This window comes from Nyctereutes procyonoides, unplaced genomic scaffold (assembly GCF_905146905.1).
Source record: "Nyctereutes procyonoides isolate TBG_1078 unplaced genomic scaffold, NYPRO_anot_genome, whole genome shotgun sequence".
Taxonomy (NCBI): domain Eukaryota; kingdom Metazoa; phylum Chordata; class Mammalia; order Carnivora; family Canidae; genus Nyctereutes; species Nyctereutes procyonoides.
In genome coordinates, this window is record NW_026575126.1 from 56,669,270 (window position 1) to 56,686,082 (window position 16,813).

At 41.7% G+C, this 16,813-nt stretch overlaps 2 protein-coding genes and 1 non-coding gene across 11 annotated transcripts in view; 1 reads left to right on the forward strand and 2 right to left on the reverse strand.

Annotated features, from left to right (window-relative positions):
- Positions 1–16,813, forward strand: part of TNRC6A (trinucleotide repeat containing adaptor 6A) — a 104,743-nt gene that overhangs the window by 54,409 nt on the left and 33,521 nt on the right. For 7 of the 9 annotated variants that reach the window (XR_008666367.1, XR_008666368.1, XR_008666369.1 and 4 more), the window contains 4 exons: positions 9,532–12,111; positions 13,461–13,637; positions 14,751–14,926; positions 16,099–16,131. Coding sequence is in view for 6 of the 9 variants with exons in the window: in XM_055339513.1 (XP_055195488.1) it covers positions 9,532–12,111; positions 13,461–13,637; positions 14,751–14,926; positions 16,099–16,131 (2,966 nt within the window). In the remaining 3 variants the exon portion in view is untranslated. Of the gene's footprint in view, positions 1–8,630; positions 8,766–9,531; positions 12,112–13,460; positions 13,638–14,750; positions 14,927–16,098; positions 16,132–16,813 lie in introns of those variants that run through there. The other 2 variants (XM_055339512.1, XM_055339508.1) reach the window with 2 other exon arrangements.
- Positions 3,788–4,124, reverse strand: LOC129519208 (60S ribosomal protein L37-like). Its single transcript, XM_055339514.1, has one exon. It carries the CDS (start codon positions 4,122–4,124, stop codon positions 3,831–3,833), a length of 294 nt encoding a protein of 97 aa, XP_055195489.1. The 3' UTR covers positions 3,788–3,830.
- LOC129520398 (U6 spliceosomal RNA) lies at positions 4,373–4,476 on the reverse strand. The gene has a single exon (XR_008666612.1). It is a non-coding gene; the product is annotated as a U6 spliceosomal RNA (small nuclear RNA).

The following is a 16,813-nucleotide window of genomic DNA, read 5'->3' on the forward strand; positions in this document are numbered from 1 at the left end:
TCAGTAATGATGGGGAGGGAGAAAATGTATGTGATTATGGTTTTCTCAGAGGCCAGTTTGTTGCAGTATGTTCTGATAGGTTCTAATGTTTTGTTTGTCCATTCATTTATCAAACTGTTTTGAAGCATTTACTACAAGCCACATAGAATCAAGGTTCCCACGCATGAAAACACTAGCATATACTGGTTATGAACAAAGTTTCTAGAGCCAAATGGACCAGGTTTTTAAATCCTAGTTCCATACATACTAGCGTCTCTGCCCTTGGGCATGTTACTTTATTGCTCTGTGGGTCTGCATCTCATCTGACCAGCCTTTGCTAACTGTCCCAGCAAGAATTACTTTCTGTCTCTGCTCTCTTACATATATCAAGGACTCCTCTGTCCTTTAGATTATGGTACTTCACAGCTAATAAGTAGCAGAGCTGGCGTTACATCAAGATCTGTCTGATTCCAGAGCTGGGTTTGTAACAGCCTTGCTGTACTTTGGCAGCATACTGGATGTGGTAGGTAAGGAGGAAGAGGACATGAATGTGATTTCTCTAGCATAGATAATTAGAGCAGTACATTATTATTGGACAGGAGACAAACTCAGTATCACCCTGAATTAATACTACCCTCGTCATCACTTATTACCTTGTGTGAGATTGGCCAAATCACTTAATTTACCTCAGCCCTCTCTAAGCTATAAAGTATGGACATTAGTGCGCAACCTATATGGTTGCTTTAAGGATTAAGTTATGTGAGTGTTTAAGCACGGTGGTTAGTGTTTGACATTTAGGTACTGAATGAATTATCTTCCCCCAAACTTTTACGAAAGGACCTGTACTTTTCAGGAAGAAGACTCTGGTTTAGACATATTACATATAGCACCAAGCAGTTAATTTGAAGTTCATCCAAGAAATCAGCCTGGAAGCGGATGATGTAGTGGGTCATGGGCATGTATTTTAAAAATGTGATCGAAGCCTTAGGAGAGGTTATTCACACAGTGAATGCTTGAGTACTTATTAAGAGCTAAACAATGGTGGTTATTACACTTAACAAAATGACCAGGGAAATGGGCTCATAAATTTAGAAAGTGGTATGTTGAGTACCACTTTTAATTTGGGAAATGAAAGAGAGCTGTTTTTGAAATGAAAAATAGTGTAAAAATGTTTATCAAAAATGGTTAGGGTCAGAAATCCCAAAAATATTAGAGATGTGCATTCAGATAAAAAGAAGGCCTATGTGAGCATAGGAAGAAGTCTTCAACAAAGGCTGAAAAGGACAAATGCCCTGCTTGTTTCTCAGAGGACTTTATGAAGGGACACTGCATTCATGTGGAGGTGGGGATGGAAGCCAGGAGAATGCAGCAGTCTGGCTGATGTCCAGAATTAATGTGGGTGACGAAGGCAGAGCACTGCAGAAAAACTAGATTTTTGTTTTTGTCTTTTTAAAAAACATTTGTGAATCTCCACTTTCCAGCATATGCCACATATTTAACTTAAAATATCTGTGTAGATGCTGCTAGGAGTAGTAGCAACTTTAGCCACCTAAGAGACCAATGGATGTCTGTGAACTAGGGAAGCCTTCTTCTTAGACTGTTAGGTCTGCCCTGGCCTCTAAGGGTGATTTACAACAGTAATGACAATAGTGATCCAGTGACTGACTCTAACAGGGTGCTCCTTAGACACACACACACTGAATTAACGCCTTTAGTCCTCCTCTTACAGGTTATGGATCAGTGAAGAGCAGTGTAGTATCCATTATAAAAAGCGTGATCAAGAGTCCACAAACACAAAAGTTGTATGTTGTGAACCACAGGTAGTTCAGAGCTATGTGAACATAATCTTAACTTTTTATTTTTGTATCTGTGTTTCACTTGTTTCCTGAACAAATACAGTTAATGAATGGAGTAGATTTGATATGTAGGTCAATAACATACAATAAATACATACACAGATACTTAAAGTTTTCATGATAAAAATGAGAGGTGCAGTGTGTTGGATGCTCCTCCCTTGTCCTCACATAATTCAGTTCTCATTCATTCAGTGCAGTCAGGGAGCAGGGATAGTCCTGGGATGAGAAGAGGTACTTTATAAATCAGAGATCCTAAGCCAAGCACTTTCTCAGGCTAGCAGGTAAGTGAGGTAGAAGATGAAAAGGAGTGACAGGAACTGGGGTAAATGTAGTTGACTTTGTATCCTGCCTAGGTACCTTACAAGCCTTTAGAGACCTGCCCTGGTCAAACCAGCTGGCTTTTCGGGCTCAGTGGCCAGTCTGTGGCTATGCCTCAGACCCCTAGTGATGCTTTCATTCAACACCGAGACTTCTCTTCTGCAATTGATTTCCTAGAGCCTCACGGTATCAGGCTCTGATAGTGTCCAAATAACTCTGAAGTTGGGGGACTTACAGGTCTTTATGTAATAGAGGATGTGGGGGTGCTCATTTGGCAGTGTTGTTCTTGTGGACCCGTGTGTTCCAGCTCACATTTTATCATCCAACTGGCATACGTTCCGAAAAAATAGAATAATAGAGAAATAGAGAAAAAATACCCATATACCCTGCGCACAGATCCAGCAGTTATATTTTCCCGTCTTCAAATGCATGCCTCCTTTCCACCCTTACCTTCACCTTCCTCTTCGACCAGACATGTACACCTTCCCCATCATATGTACATATGTATGCACACACATGCACATTCAGTATACTTCACCTTTAATACTGGAAATTCCCTGAGAATAAGGATGGTCTCCTATACAATCATGATACCACAATCCATTCCTAGGCAAAAGGGGGACACATTAAGCAGATCCTGTAATAGGTAGTTTATGTTCAAATTTCCATTAGTTGTCCCAAGAATGCCATTGTTTGTATAGTATGATAGCATTTATATAAAATATAAAGCTTCTATATTGCTTAGGGATGAGTTCAGATAGAGCATTTTGAGTGATTACCACTTAGTGACCCAGTGGGGAAGGAAGGAGATGTGATCAAAGAAGGGGTACACAGGAGTTTTCTATACTAGTTATTTAAGGGAGGGGGTATGTGGGTTTTGTCTCTATTACTCTTTACAGCCTTTACTACATTTGAATTTTTCTTTTTAGGGAATCTCTGGGAGAGTTGAGCTAGAATGATAAATGACCAAGAAATGGGGCCTTTTTAATGAAAAAAAAATTAAAAAGTTTTTATCCATATTATCAGTACCTCAATCCTTTTTAAGATTTCATTTATTCCAGAGAAAGAAAGCAAGCATGAGCGGGGTGGGTGGGTGGAGCAGAGGGAGAAGCAGACTCCCTGCTCAGCAGGGAGCCTGATGTGGGGGGCTCGATCCCAGGACCCTGGGACCATGACCTGAGCTGAAAACATGCTTAACCAACTGAGCCACCTAGATGCCCTTCCAGAGACATTTAAAGATGAAAATACCATCCTCCATCTGTGCTCTTTACTGTCTTTTCAGTGTGGTATCCATCCTTGATGTCGTGGAATTTGCACTTCTTGCTCTTTACTGGTACCCTTTCCCCCTAGTCTATAAACATAGTTAAGCTTGTGTCATCTTTTAAAAAAAATTTTAAACCCCCAGTCTCTAGGACATGTAGACTTTCTCTCCTTCCCCTTCTTACAGAGTAGTCTGTAGTCTCTAATGCATGACTTCAGTCCTCTGTAATCTGGCTCCTGCTCACTTGACTAAAATAGCTCTTACTAAGGTCATTGGTTTTCTAAATGTCAAATCCAAGCTTAGTGATTTTCACATGTAGCTGTGGTAACAGACTTTTCCTTTTTCATTGTTATAGATACCTACCTTTTTTTTTTTTTTTAAACCAGAACGTTTATTTTGACTAATCATTGAAATCCTTAAGATGAACTGGATGCTGCAACAGCTGCCCTCTTGGGCTTAGGTGTCGTTCCTTCACGGAATCCATGCCTGAATCTGCGGTATACAATTTTTAGGTGCCTCATTCGACCGGGCCCAGTGGTATTCCGTCTTTTAGCCTTGGCACTCCAGTTATACTTTCTCTTCCGCTTGGTAGGGTAGCCACACTTGCCGCAGGTGGACTTCTGAAGGTGGTAGGCCTTAGAGCCACAGCGGCAGCACAACGTGTGCGTCTTATTACGACGCTTTCCGAACAATGATGTACCCTTCGTCATCTTGTTTCCGCTGCAGACCCCTGATACCTACTTTTTTTATTGTTCACTTCCTCTTCCTTAAAGCTCTTTCATTCTTGTTCTTTTCTTTTCCTTTTTTCTGTAAGATTTTATTTATTTATTCATGAGAGACAGAGAGAGAGGCAGAGACACAGGCTCCATGCAGGAAGCCTGACGCGGGACTCAGTCCTGGGTCTCCAGGATCACACCCTGGACTGAAGGCAGTGCTAAACCGCTGAGCCACCAGGGCTAAAAATATGGAACGCTTCACGAATTTGCGTGTAGTCCTTGCACAGGGGCCATGCTAATCTCTGTATCATTCCAATTTTAGTATATGTGCTGCCAAAGCGAGCACCATTCTTGCTCTTTTATTCAACTAGTTTTCAGATTTTATTCTCTCCCATGACTTAGCTTCAGATTTCTCCTCAGTTTTAGATTCATTGCTTCCAGATGTCTTCAGCTGATGTTGGGTCCCTCAAACTCCACACATCCAAAATTGAACTCCTTGTCCTGCCAGCATGTCTTTCTGGGTTCTGTTGCTCAAGAGTTAGCACACCCATCACCTCCCATCTAGAAATCTTAAAATCATGTTTGATTTGCCATCTCCATGTCTCCCAGGCGACTGGTTTCCCATGTCCTGCTGATTTCAACTCTAAATGTCTCTCAGCCCTCCTCTCTTGTGTGCTCAGGCATCACCGCTGGCTGAAGGCACTCGCCATTCGGTCTAAAGCAGCAGCCCCTAGATTGTCTTTTATGGCTGTGTCCCGAACACCTTCACCTCATCTCTCAAACCAGAGACCAGCCATGATCCATGCATCACATTTGGATGGTAGTATTGCATTTGTCATCTTTATCTAGAACAGAGGATGGTTTGCAGCCCATTTCAGTCAGGTCCTGTTGGAAGTCTGCCATGCCCATTCATTTACATGTTAGCTCCGGCTGCTTTCAGGCTACAATGGCACAGTAGTTGCCACAGAGACCATCTGGCTGGCAAAACTTAAGATATTCACTAATTGGACCTTTACAGAAAGAGTTTGCCAGCCCCTGGGCTAGAGGCAGAATAACCAAAAGAAACATTTTGAACTTTGTCACTGAGTGCTATTTGAAACTGTGCATGTCAGGTTCTCTCATATTCCCAAGTGATACTGTGTCATACTTCCCCAGAATTACTCTAAAACCAAAGTACATTTACTTCTGAAGGACTTTCCCCTTCTGGTGAGAATGAAAGCCTTCAAGGCAGAAGGCACGTGTTTATTTTTCTTACATGCTGTATATTTAATAAGAAAAATAAATGAATTTTCCTGAATATAAATTATTCCTGAGCAGATGATACTGTTTCTTTATAAATCACTTGAAATATAGCCAGTCTTTGCTCTGCCCCTACATACCCTCTTTGATCTTTGTGAATAGGTGCTATAGAAATGCACTATTGTTCTGACATGTGCTGGAGCTGTCCCCAGTTCTCCTCAGGTAATTTTGTGTGAAAATAGGAGCTTGTGGTATTATTTTGGTTTTCCAGTGCTTTTTGGCAATGTTCAGTCTTCCAGATCTTCATTTGCCTAATATCAGTGCAGTCTGTAAAAATTTCTATTTTGCATCACGCTCAGTAAAACTCAGCTGTCTCCCTTTCCTCCCACCAGCATGGGGCTTCACAGTCTACTGTTTCTCACTATTTCCTGGAAAAACTTAACAGGATTGTTAATAATGTTCTTCTGCGTTTATCCTCTGGATCACTTGTGATGATGGGTTTTAGCTTCCTGTCTGTAAGGGAAACATTAAAATTTTCACCTCTCCCAGTTCTGAAAGAGTCTATGTCTCTGTGAGACATACTAGTTGCGATTGCTGAGGAGTCCTGTTCTTTTCACAGCTTTAGTTGGACTGGGATATCCCCACCTCTATCTGAGCTACATGTTTTTCATAACCAAAAGGTCCTTGGCTGAAACACGGTTTTCGAATTTTGGGCTTTTTTTTTTTTTTAAGTATCAAGTAGTTTTCAGATTAAAAATGAAATTTTAGCTCATCAATGGTGAGATGATGTCTTTCATTTTCCTAAAATACATAGGAATATATAGCAAAAGACAAATTTGGACCACCTTCCCCTGCCTTCTCTGAACTAGGTCATGACCAGATTCTGAGAGAAATTTTTACTAACATTAAAGGTTAGATAAAGTTTGGTTTGCAAAATGGATCCTGCTGTTTGCTGGGGTTTTTGCTTGCTTCCTTGCTTTTGATGTATTCTCACATAAAATGACTTCACATTTTGGGTAAGTAATCAAATCTATATCCTTTCTTTTTGTGGTTTCTTTGCTTTTAGGTATAAAAAAATTCTCATTCACTGATAACTTTTTGGTTTCGTCTTTTAACATAATCAGATGAGATTATTTTTGATAAATAGTCTGATTTTAAGAAATCTTTTTAAAGTATCGAATTATTCCTTCTCTCCTACTGATTTAAAATACTAACATTTGATAAATACTTAGGTCTCTCCCTGGCTTACTCATGCCATGCAGCTGAAGCTTAGTTACTCTGGCAGTGCAGTACTTGTTAGCTGTTGCATGACCCTGCAGCTTCGCCCTGCCCCCATCCCACTATTGAGATTTTCTTTTTCATCCTCTCATGTTTTATATGAATTCTTAAATCGCTTTATCCATGCTACAGACTCCTGTTAGTAATTTCTTATAATTGAATTACACTTTAAGAAAGAATATTATTCTGTCTTCCTATTCAGGAACAAGTTTCTGTACTTAATCGAGTTGTCTTCTGTGGCCTGCAATAAAACGTAATCACATATAACTTTAAATATTTCTGTTAGCCGTATTCTAAGTTGCTTTGTGATTTTTGTGGCTGTTAGAGTTAGGATCTTTTCTCAATTACATTTTCTTTTCAACTACTTCTGGTATATAGGAAAACTATTGCTTCATACATGTTAGCTTCTTTTGTTTCTTTTCCACTATCTTTACCCTTTATTTCTGGGTCCTCTTTCATTGGTCAGTACTCCCAGCGCAAGGCTGAGCATTAGTGTTGATGCCAAGTACCTTGCCTTTTCCTGTCAGTATGGGAATGCTTCTGCTGCTGCACTGTTAAATTCCAGGTCTGTCCTTTTGTGTTCAGCCTAGGTGGTTTTGTCGAACATTCTCAATCTTCCTTTCTTATGCTTGCTCTGTGGAAGTGGCAAGAAACACACATGCATGTGAAAAAACAAATAATGGGCAACAAGTACTTTTACTGGACGTCTTTGAGGTGCTGATGATGGTGATGGTGGCTTGGTTGTTAGATCTGGAGAAAAGTGGATGGATTTGGGGTTCGGTGGTGGTTGGGATTTGCCATGCACAGTAAGCAAGCAAGGATAAATTTTAGGTTTTAGGAAACTTACTGAGAGGAAGAAAATCAGTAAAGAAGCAGAATTTTTTTTCTCCTTTGGGAATAGGCATCTGTGGGGGAATGATCCAGGAGTTAGTATTCTGTTTGAGACAGGTGCTATTACTGTTCTCACTTTACAGATGAGGAAACTAAGATACAGAAAGATTGAGGATCTTGCCTGTGATCATATAACTAGAAAATGACAGAGCAGCTTTTAAGCCCAAGCAGTCTGGCTACAAAGTTGTGCTCTTAATCACTATACCAAACTGCCACTGGCACTGAACTGAATACTTCACAAAGGATAGTATAGTTAACAGCTGGGTAAAGAGGTACTGTCTGTCTCCCTGTTGTGCAAATTTGGTCATACAACTGCTGCAGAGAGCCCAGACTTGAGTCTTGGTGTCTGTAGAGTTCCAGCAATGTACTTAGCCACCTTGCTTTATTACTCAATGCTGAATCCTGCTTTCCTCACCTGATTTTCTGTAACTTAGCCTCTGGGCCTTCATTTATTTTCCCAGCTACAAAGTAAAGGTAGTATCCTGTGCTTTAGGGTTGTTTCAAGGAGTCAGTGACAAAAATGCAGAGAAAACACATGATCCGTGGTCCTGATTGATGATACTGCTGGTGCCGGTGTTGATATATTGGCTTGTTTTTACCCCATGAGACAAACTGTTCGATATCCTGTGTTTCATGAGGAAAATGCTTCTCATGGGCACTGAAAGATGATGACAAACTTCATTTGACAGCTTAAAAAAATGATTCCCAAACTGGGAGTGGAGATAAGAGTTTCTTATGGAACTTTAAGATTCATGTAATTGGTGAATTATGTATACGCCTTTAGTCTCTCTTTAGTCTTTTTTCTGCTTTTCTTTCTAACTCCTAGTTTTTTGATGCTTGATGATTGTGCTTTGAGAGAAAATGATGCAAGATGAACCTGATTTTCTATATTTGCAGTACATTGGTAGTGAGTTACATTTGTTTTCTAGGCTTGCAACTCCTAGCAGTTGGTTTATTAGGTCTGGGATGTGAGGATGTGATTTGAACATGTATGTTATTTAAAAGCACTACGTAGGATTCTGAGTACTCTAGTTGAAAACTACAACATAAGCAACCCCCTAAAGACAGTCTAAATGCAGACATCTTATGCAGGTTAATATCCCTGAGGAACTTTTAACTACCAGATCCTTAAACCGAATGAGAGGAATGAATCTGGGGAAGTATTAGAAGCATGAGAACTGCCTGCCCTCTACCTGCAGGAAGATAACTAGATGATAATGTATAGCGGTGAGTCCAAGATTATAGGATTCTATGACTGATCATTAATGATTTTCAGTGTCAGCACTTGATTTTTTTAATCATCATAATTCTGTGATCTCCTAAAAAATATGGCTATGAAGGTAAATTAAATTTTTGTGAAGGAGAATGCAACTAAAAATATTTGTACTTGCATGCAGTATTTCACGTTGAACATAAACACTAATGAAATGGAAATAAAATGGGAAAGAAAGGCTTTGTAATTTTTATAAACTTGTTCTAATACCCAAAACCGTTGTGTGAAAAAGCTCCTCTAAGAAAGGAAAGACAGGAAAGGATTTCTCATATGTTTCTAATACATTGTCAAGTTTGTCTTGCTCCTTTGTCCTTACCCATCTCCTTCCCAGCCCCCCTTTTTTTTTCCATGTCAGGCCTCTAGGCCTGGGTTGCTTCATTATCCTAATACATTACTACAACCTAGTTCTTCCTGACACTAAAATTATTCTACTTGCTGATAAGTAATAGTTTTTTCATTCAGCAGATCTCTAATGAGAGGGACTCTTGTGTTTTGCCCTAGGCTCATAGGATAACATCAGTGAATAAAACAGTAAAATACCCTGCCCATGTGGAATTAATGACTAGATAAGGAAAGTTGGTGGCTGGGATATAATCAGTGCCTTTGTAACCATACTGCCAAGTATCAAATTTTGTTAATGTCGAGGAACCACATATGTTTATAACATATTTCTCATCTTTCCAAAAAGTTCATAGTTTTTGTATTTCTCCTTTATTCTAGATATAAACCACAGTACTTCAGGATCCCATTATGAAAATTCACAGCGGGGACCTGTGTCTTCTCCGAGTGACTCTAGCACAAATTGTAAGAATGCTGTTGTAAACGACTCCCCTGAGACAGAAGCATGGCCCTCAGTCCCTGGCAGTGATCCAGAGTTGGCTTCAGAATGTATGGATGCTGATTCTGCCTCCAGTTCTGAATCAGAGAGAAACATCACTATCATGGCTTCAGGGAGCACAGGTGGTGAAAAAGATGGCCTTCGGAATAGCACTGGACTTGGTTCCCAAAACAAGTTTGTGGTTGGTAGCAGCAGCAATAATGTGGGCCATGGAAGTAGTCCTGGGCCATGGGGTTTTTCCCATGGAGCCATAATAAGCACATGTCAGGTCTCTGTGGATGCTCCTGAAAGCAAATCAGAAAGTAGCAACAATAGAATGAATGCTTGGGGCACTGTAAGTTCTTCATCAAATGGAGGGTTAAATCCAAGCACTTTGAATTCAGCTAGCAACCATGGTGCCTGGCCAGTATTAGACAACAACGGACTTGCCCTCAAAGGGCCTGTAGGGAGCAGTAGTTCTGGCATCAATATTCAGTGTAGTACCATAGGCCAGATGCCTAACAATCAGAGTATTAACTCTAAAGTGGGTGGTTCTTCCACCCATGGTACCTGGGGAAGCCTTCAGGAAACTTGTGAATCTGAAGTAAGTGGTACACAGAAGGTTTCATTCAGTGGTCAACCTCAGAATATTACCACTGAGATGACTGGACCAAATAACACTACTAACTTTATGACCTCTAGTTTACCAAACTCCGGTTCAGTACAGAATAACGAACTGCCTAGTAATACAGGGGCCTGGCGTGTGAGCACAATGAATCATCCTCAGATACAGGCTCCATCGGTTATGAATGGCACTTCCCTTTCTCATCTTAGCAATGGAGAGCCAAAAAGTGGAGGCTCTTACGGTACTACGTGGGGTGCCTATGGTTCTAATTACTCTGGAGACAAATGTTCAAGCCCTAACGGCCAAGCTAATGGTGACACTGTGAATGCAACTCTAATGCAGCCTGGCGTAAATGGGCCTATGGGCACTAACTTTCAAGTGAACACAAATAAAGGAGGTGTGTGGGAGTCTGGGGCAGCGAATTCCCAGAGTGCATCGTGGGGAAGTGGAAATGGTGCAAATTCTGGAGGAAGTCGACGAGGATGGGGAACTCCTGCACAAAACACTGGCACTAATATACCCAGCGTGGAGTGGAGCAAACTGCCTAGCAATCAGCATTCCAATGACAGTGCAAATGGCAATGGTAAGAAGTTTACAAATGGATGGAAATCTACTGAGGAAGAGGATCAGGCTTCTGCCGCATCTCAGACAACTGAGCAGAACAGCGTGTGGGCCAAAACAGGAGGTACAGTGGAGAGTGAAGGTAGTACAGAAAGCACTGGACGCCTCGAGGAGAAAGCAACTGGGGAAAATCAGAGTAGAGATCGGAGAAAAATTGATCAGCACACATTACTCCAAAGCATCGTAAACAGAACTGACTTGGATCCACGTGTCCTCTCTAACTCTGGTTGGGGACAGACTCCTATTAAGCAGAATACTGCCTGGGATACGGAAACATCACCTAGAGGGGAAAGAAAGACTGACAATGGGACAGAGGCCTGGGGAAGCTCTGCAACACAGACTTTTAACTCAGGGGCATGTACAGATAAGACTAGCCCTACTAGTAATGATACCTCATCTGTATCGGGGTGGGGAGATCCCAAACCTGCTCTGAGGTGGGGAGATTCCAAAGGCTCAAGCTGCCAGGGGGGATGGGAAGATGACGCTGCTGCTACAGGAATGGTCAAGAGCAATCAGTGGGGGAACAGCAAAGAAGAGAAGTCCGCATGGAATGATTCGCAAAAGAGCAAACAGGGATGGGGTGATGGACAGAAATCAAACCAAGGGTGGTCCGTTTCTGCCAGTGATAACTGGGGAGAAACGTCAAGGAGTAACCATTGGGGTGAGGCTAATAAGAAATCTAGCTCAGGAGGTAGTGACAGTGACAGGTCTGTTTCTGGTTGGAATGAACTTGGTAAAACTAGTTCTTTTACTTGGGGAAATAACATAAATCCAAATAATTCATCAGGATGGGATGAATCTTCTAAACCTAATCCTTCCCAGGGATGGGGAGATCCTCCAAAGTCTAATCAGTCTCTAGGTTGGGGAGATTCGTCAAAGCCAGTCAGTTCTCCAGACTGGAACAAGCAACAAGACATTGTCGGGTCTTGGGGAATCCCACCAGCAACAGGCAAACCTCCTGGTACAGGCTGGCTGGGAGGACCTATACCAGCCCCAACAAAAGAAGAAGAGCCCACAGGCTGGGAGGAACCATCTCCAGAATCCATACGTCGCAAAATGGAGATCGATGACGGAACTTCAGCTTGGGGAGATCCGAGCAAATACAACTACAAAAATGTGAACATGTGGAACAAAAATGTCCCAAATGGCAGCAGCCGTTCAGACCAGCAAGCACAGGTACACCAGTTGCTACCATCTGCAAGTGCCATCTCAAACAAAGAGGCAGGCAGTGGCTCTGGTAAGTTTTCATTTAATGGAGTCTGATGGTGTTACAAAATGTTTCACAGTGTTGTAAGCCTCCTTTCAATGTACCGGGTGCTGTAAGATTTAACAGTATTTGCATACGCGCACAAAGGGCTTCCCCCCCCCCCAACCCAGGAGGAGCTCCTAGTGAAGAAAAGAATAGGCAAGGTGTTTAACATCAGGAACCGAGCTCTGTCTGTGGCCATGTTGGTTGTGAATCTCCCACACTCAGTTCTCTGCTAGGAAGACAGCAGAAGGTAGAGTTGGGAAAGTGGTATCTGTTGGGGATGCTCTACACTTCTCAGTTCTTCTGAGTCAAGTCGTTACTTATTTTGTTTTATTTGATTACAGTATCCCCAGAAAGAAAACAAGCATCCAAGTACAATATTCTCTAAATACCCTGTGCTATATTTGGCCTTGGAAGGGATTTATTTAAGTAGGCATGAAATCCAAGTCTATTAGTTATACAGTGTGTATGTTTGTGTGCTCAAAACATTTGATAATACCTTTCTGGTGTATTCCCACATATTCCCACTCTAATAACAAGGAGCTAATTCCTATCTCTGCAGATTATCTTGACAACGACATTTTCATTAAGTGTCATTGGAATGCATTGTCTTTGGTAATGGAATAATAAGCAGTCCCGTTGGAGGGATAGGAATGTTTTCATGAGCTAACCTTTCAGCGTCTAATTCTTTTTCCCCCAGGATAGTTTATGGTATTTGGATTTAATTCATAGAAGAAAGAGGTATTCATTTAAGGAAAAGACTGTTTGAGTTCTTTTGAACGTTGTTTATGGCTTTACATTGGACAACCTGATACCTCAGGATTTTTAAGAAGTGTTGTCCAGCGTGTATAAAAGTAGGATGTCTACGTATTGTTGCTATTGTAGTTAATTTTTTTTGCCCCAGAATAGTGATGTTGAAAGGTTGCACTTATGGTAAAAATTGTTTATGTACACTGTTACCCAACTTGATTACCTGCTTGGATTTACTAGGTTTGCCTCAGATTGACTTGACTTTTCCAGGAATTAAATTCATTTTCAAAGGAGGATGACTTGCCATAATTAGGTCATTCAAAAAAAAAGTCTGCTCTACACCCAGAGGGCAATTATGAAATAGGTGGTGGAAAAAAAAATTCACACCGGTAGTTAAATTATGATGATGGGAAATGATTTGTCTTCTTTGCATAAAACAGAAGCCATTGTCTTGGCCCATGCCCATTGTAGCATCATTATTCAGTCTATGAATATGAACGTCTTCATCTTTTGTTCCCTGAGAACTCCTTATTGCCCTGCACCACCCTACCTTGTGCTGATGACTTCTTTTCCCACACTTTCTAAAGGCTGGGGTGAGCCCTGGGGGGAGCCTTCTACTCCAGCCACAACTGTGGATAATGGTACTTCAGCATGGGGTAAACCCATAGACAGTGGTCCCAGCTGGGGGGAGCCCATTGCTGCAGCATCCAGCACATCCACGTGGGGCTCCAGCTCTGTTGGTCCTCAAGCATTAAGCAAATCTGGTAAGTTATTCATAATTCCTGGTGGCTCTTTTGTCACAGTGGTGATCTCTTGTTGACTACAATTAAATAATCAGATAATGTTTGTATCATTGATAAATGTATCTGTGTATCCTACTATGTGATTTTACTGTTTGTTTCTTTGAATTTGTAATTTCGTTTGCTCTTTTTAGCTTTCTGGATGTTCTTGTCTTTCCTTAGAACTGTTAACTATAAGGATTTGCATTTACTTCACCAAATCAAAGTTCTTTTTTACCAAATCAGATTACCTAATCAAGCAACTTTCATGTTATCCAGCATTAGAGACAGGATATAGAGTAATGTGGATGCATATCCAAACTGTCTGGCTCAGTTCCAGATTACTCCTGAATATTATACTGAAAATCAACAAAGTTCAGGAAAGACCTGATTCAACATTCAGATGAACATCATTACTATCCCATAAGTTGTATGTGGGGTCCCCATAGGAATTCCAAAAGCTGAGTATCCAGTTGAGATGCTTTCTGCTCATGACTTGCAATACTTTTTGGCCATTCTCTTTGAAAATATATATCAAAATGAATTCTTTGAAATTTCCTCGATCCTCTCTGCCCTGTGTGTTGCCATACAGATTGTTGAGTTTGAACAAGAAGGCCATGTTTAGGAATGGTCTGTTTGTAAAAAGAACGGGAGATACTTCTTTTCTTTTCCTTTTTCCTTTCCTTCCTTTTTTTTTTTTTTTTTTTTTTTTTGTAAAGTAATCTCCACACCCAGCAGGGAGCCCAGTGGGAGGCTTGATCAGGACCCTGAGATCAAGACCTGATCAAAAGTTGGACACTTAACTGACTGAGCCACCCAGGCATACCTGATTCACTCAGGTGATAGAGCATGAGACTCTTGCTCTCTCAGGGTCATGAGTTCAGGGTCCATGTTGGGTGTAGAGATTACTTTTAAAAAAAAAAATCTTGCTTAGTGGAAACTTCAAGTATAAAACATAGATTCCTACCATGTAGATTTGTGAAGGGAAATTAAAGTGGGGTTTTTCCTAGATTCCCCACCCCCATAATGAGTGCTTGTTCTCCAGAAAGAATTGTTTGATTAAATCGTGTTTCTCTTTGTATCACAAATCACAATCAGGGCCAAAATCTATGCAAGATGGCTGGTGTGGTGATGATATGCCATTGCCTGGAAATCGCCCCACTGGCTGGGAAGAGGAAGAGGATGTAGAGATTGGAATGTGGAATAGTAATTCATCTCAAGAGCTTAACTCATCTTTAAATTGGCCTCCATATACAAAGAAAATGTCATCGAAGGTAAACATTTCAAGGGCAAAGCCCTTGAAATTTTCAATTCCAAAGGTAGTTTACCCTCAGGAAATTTATGTTCTTCCTGCCCATTTATGGCAATGAGTACAGGCCAGGCAGTCCCCAACTTAGGTATAGCCTTATGGGCAGCCACCTAGAAAGCCATAAGACCGCAGGAACTTCATTTCTCCCCACTGCTACAGCTTGGGATTTCTCTCCTCCTCCCCCTCTACCAGTGCTGCTTGGGACAGCCCCTCACCCCAGGGTGGGTTTGCAGCGGTGGGGGTGAAGAGAAGGGCAAATCTCCATGTTGACTTTCCATCCCCACTGCCAGTTCATCTCCAATTCCGCCTCACCCGCAGTCCCCAGCCCTCCCCTTTACCCAGAATCAGTGGCTTCCTTTTTCATCCCCCATCTGTATCCCTTCCCCTAGCCCTAAAGGTCGTAATGAGCCATTTGATTTTCCTCTGATATGTGGACAAATCTTACTCCCAAACCTGTTGAGTACATCAGAATCCTATGGCATTTGTTACAGGTACAGCTTACTATATCCCAGGCCTCCTGTAGTTTTGGAAATTGGACCCCATATGTCTCTGATGCAGAGCTAGAGCTGAGAACCACTGATGTAGAGCACTGTCTCTTAAGAGGTGGTTTTGGATGCTGGTGCCAGATTCTCTTGGGGACCATTTTCAAAATATGTACCCAGACCCTCAGGTGGTTCTCTCCGCCTCACTCCATTTGAAAACTGGTGTGCGCCACCAACCCACCGCCCCTACCCCCCCCACCCCCCCCCACCCCCCCCCCCCCCACCCCGGGATCTTAGAGGTCAAATATCCAGTAGTTCCATTAGCTGGCCACCAGGGTCCCTCCCTATTATCCTGGGATTCTCAGTCTAGGACCTGCCATTTTCATTTAAAAAGATGTTGCATTTGGCTGAATTTGCTTATTGCCACTGCATATAGCTTATGAATTGCTTTCCCATATTTTACATAAGCCATTTGATCCTCATGACCTTCTGAGGTAGAATACTGATGAGGAATTTGAGACTATCAAAGGTGGTGACTTGCCCAAAGATGCATAACTAGTGACAGAGCAAGGACTTAATTTTAGGTCTTCTAATTCCAAACCCTGTGTTCTTCCCACTGGACCATGCTGTTTTGTGACTTTGTCTTTCCTTACAGGGTCTGAGTGGCAAAAAAAGGAGAAGGGAAAGGGTGTGTAGCCTTTTTACTCTTTCTCCTTTGTTTCTGCTAGTAAAAATCTTTTAGAAAGCAACTGCAAACATTTATTTAGCCTCTGCTGTGTGCCAGGTACTGTGCTTGGTGCTGGGGGTTCAGAAACACTAGGAAATGAGCTGCACCTTCGAGGAACTCAGAGTCTAGTGTGGGACAGTAGGAGAGCGCTAAGGAGTGGCTACTTGAGTTTGGAAGATGCCTGCGGGTGGGATATGCTAAGGAAAAGAGTAGCCTGACATACTAAAGTGGAGAATTTCTGAAAGAGGTGATAGGAGATCTGGCTCTATAGTTAAATTAAGGCTAGATTGTAAAGTATTTTCAATACCATGCCAAAGAATTTGAACTTTATTCTAAGATACGGAGCCAATGAAATTGCATAGAAGGCAACATGACTTTGGGCTTTTAAAATCTACTTTCTTTAAAGAAAGCTAACCAGTGATGGTATGAAAGATAATTGGCACAGAGGAGAGACCAGAGTTGGGGGAGTCTCAGTCAGGAAGCTTCTGCACTCATTCGGGTGAGAAGTGAGGGCTTGAACTGGGAAACCAGAGTGGATGTGTAGTGCAAGAGACTGAGTAGAGAGGCATTTCGAAATCAGAGGGACAGAGGCTTTGGCAGCCAGTTAGGGAAGAGGGCAGGGGGAGGCAGAGAAATCAAGGAG

What these genes read in the sequence shown, in the direction of transcription:
- LOC129519208 (XM_055339514.1), bottom strand. Translation starts at nt 4,124, where the DNA reads ATGACGAAGGGTACATCATTGTTCGGAAAGCGTCGTAATAAGACGCAC.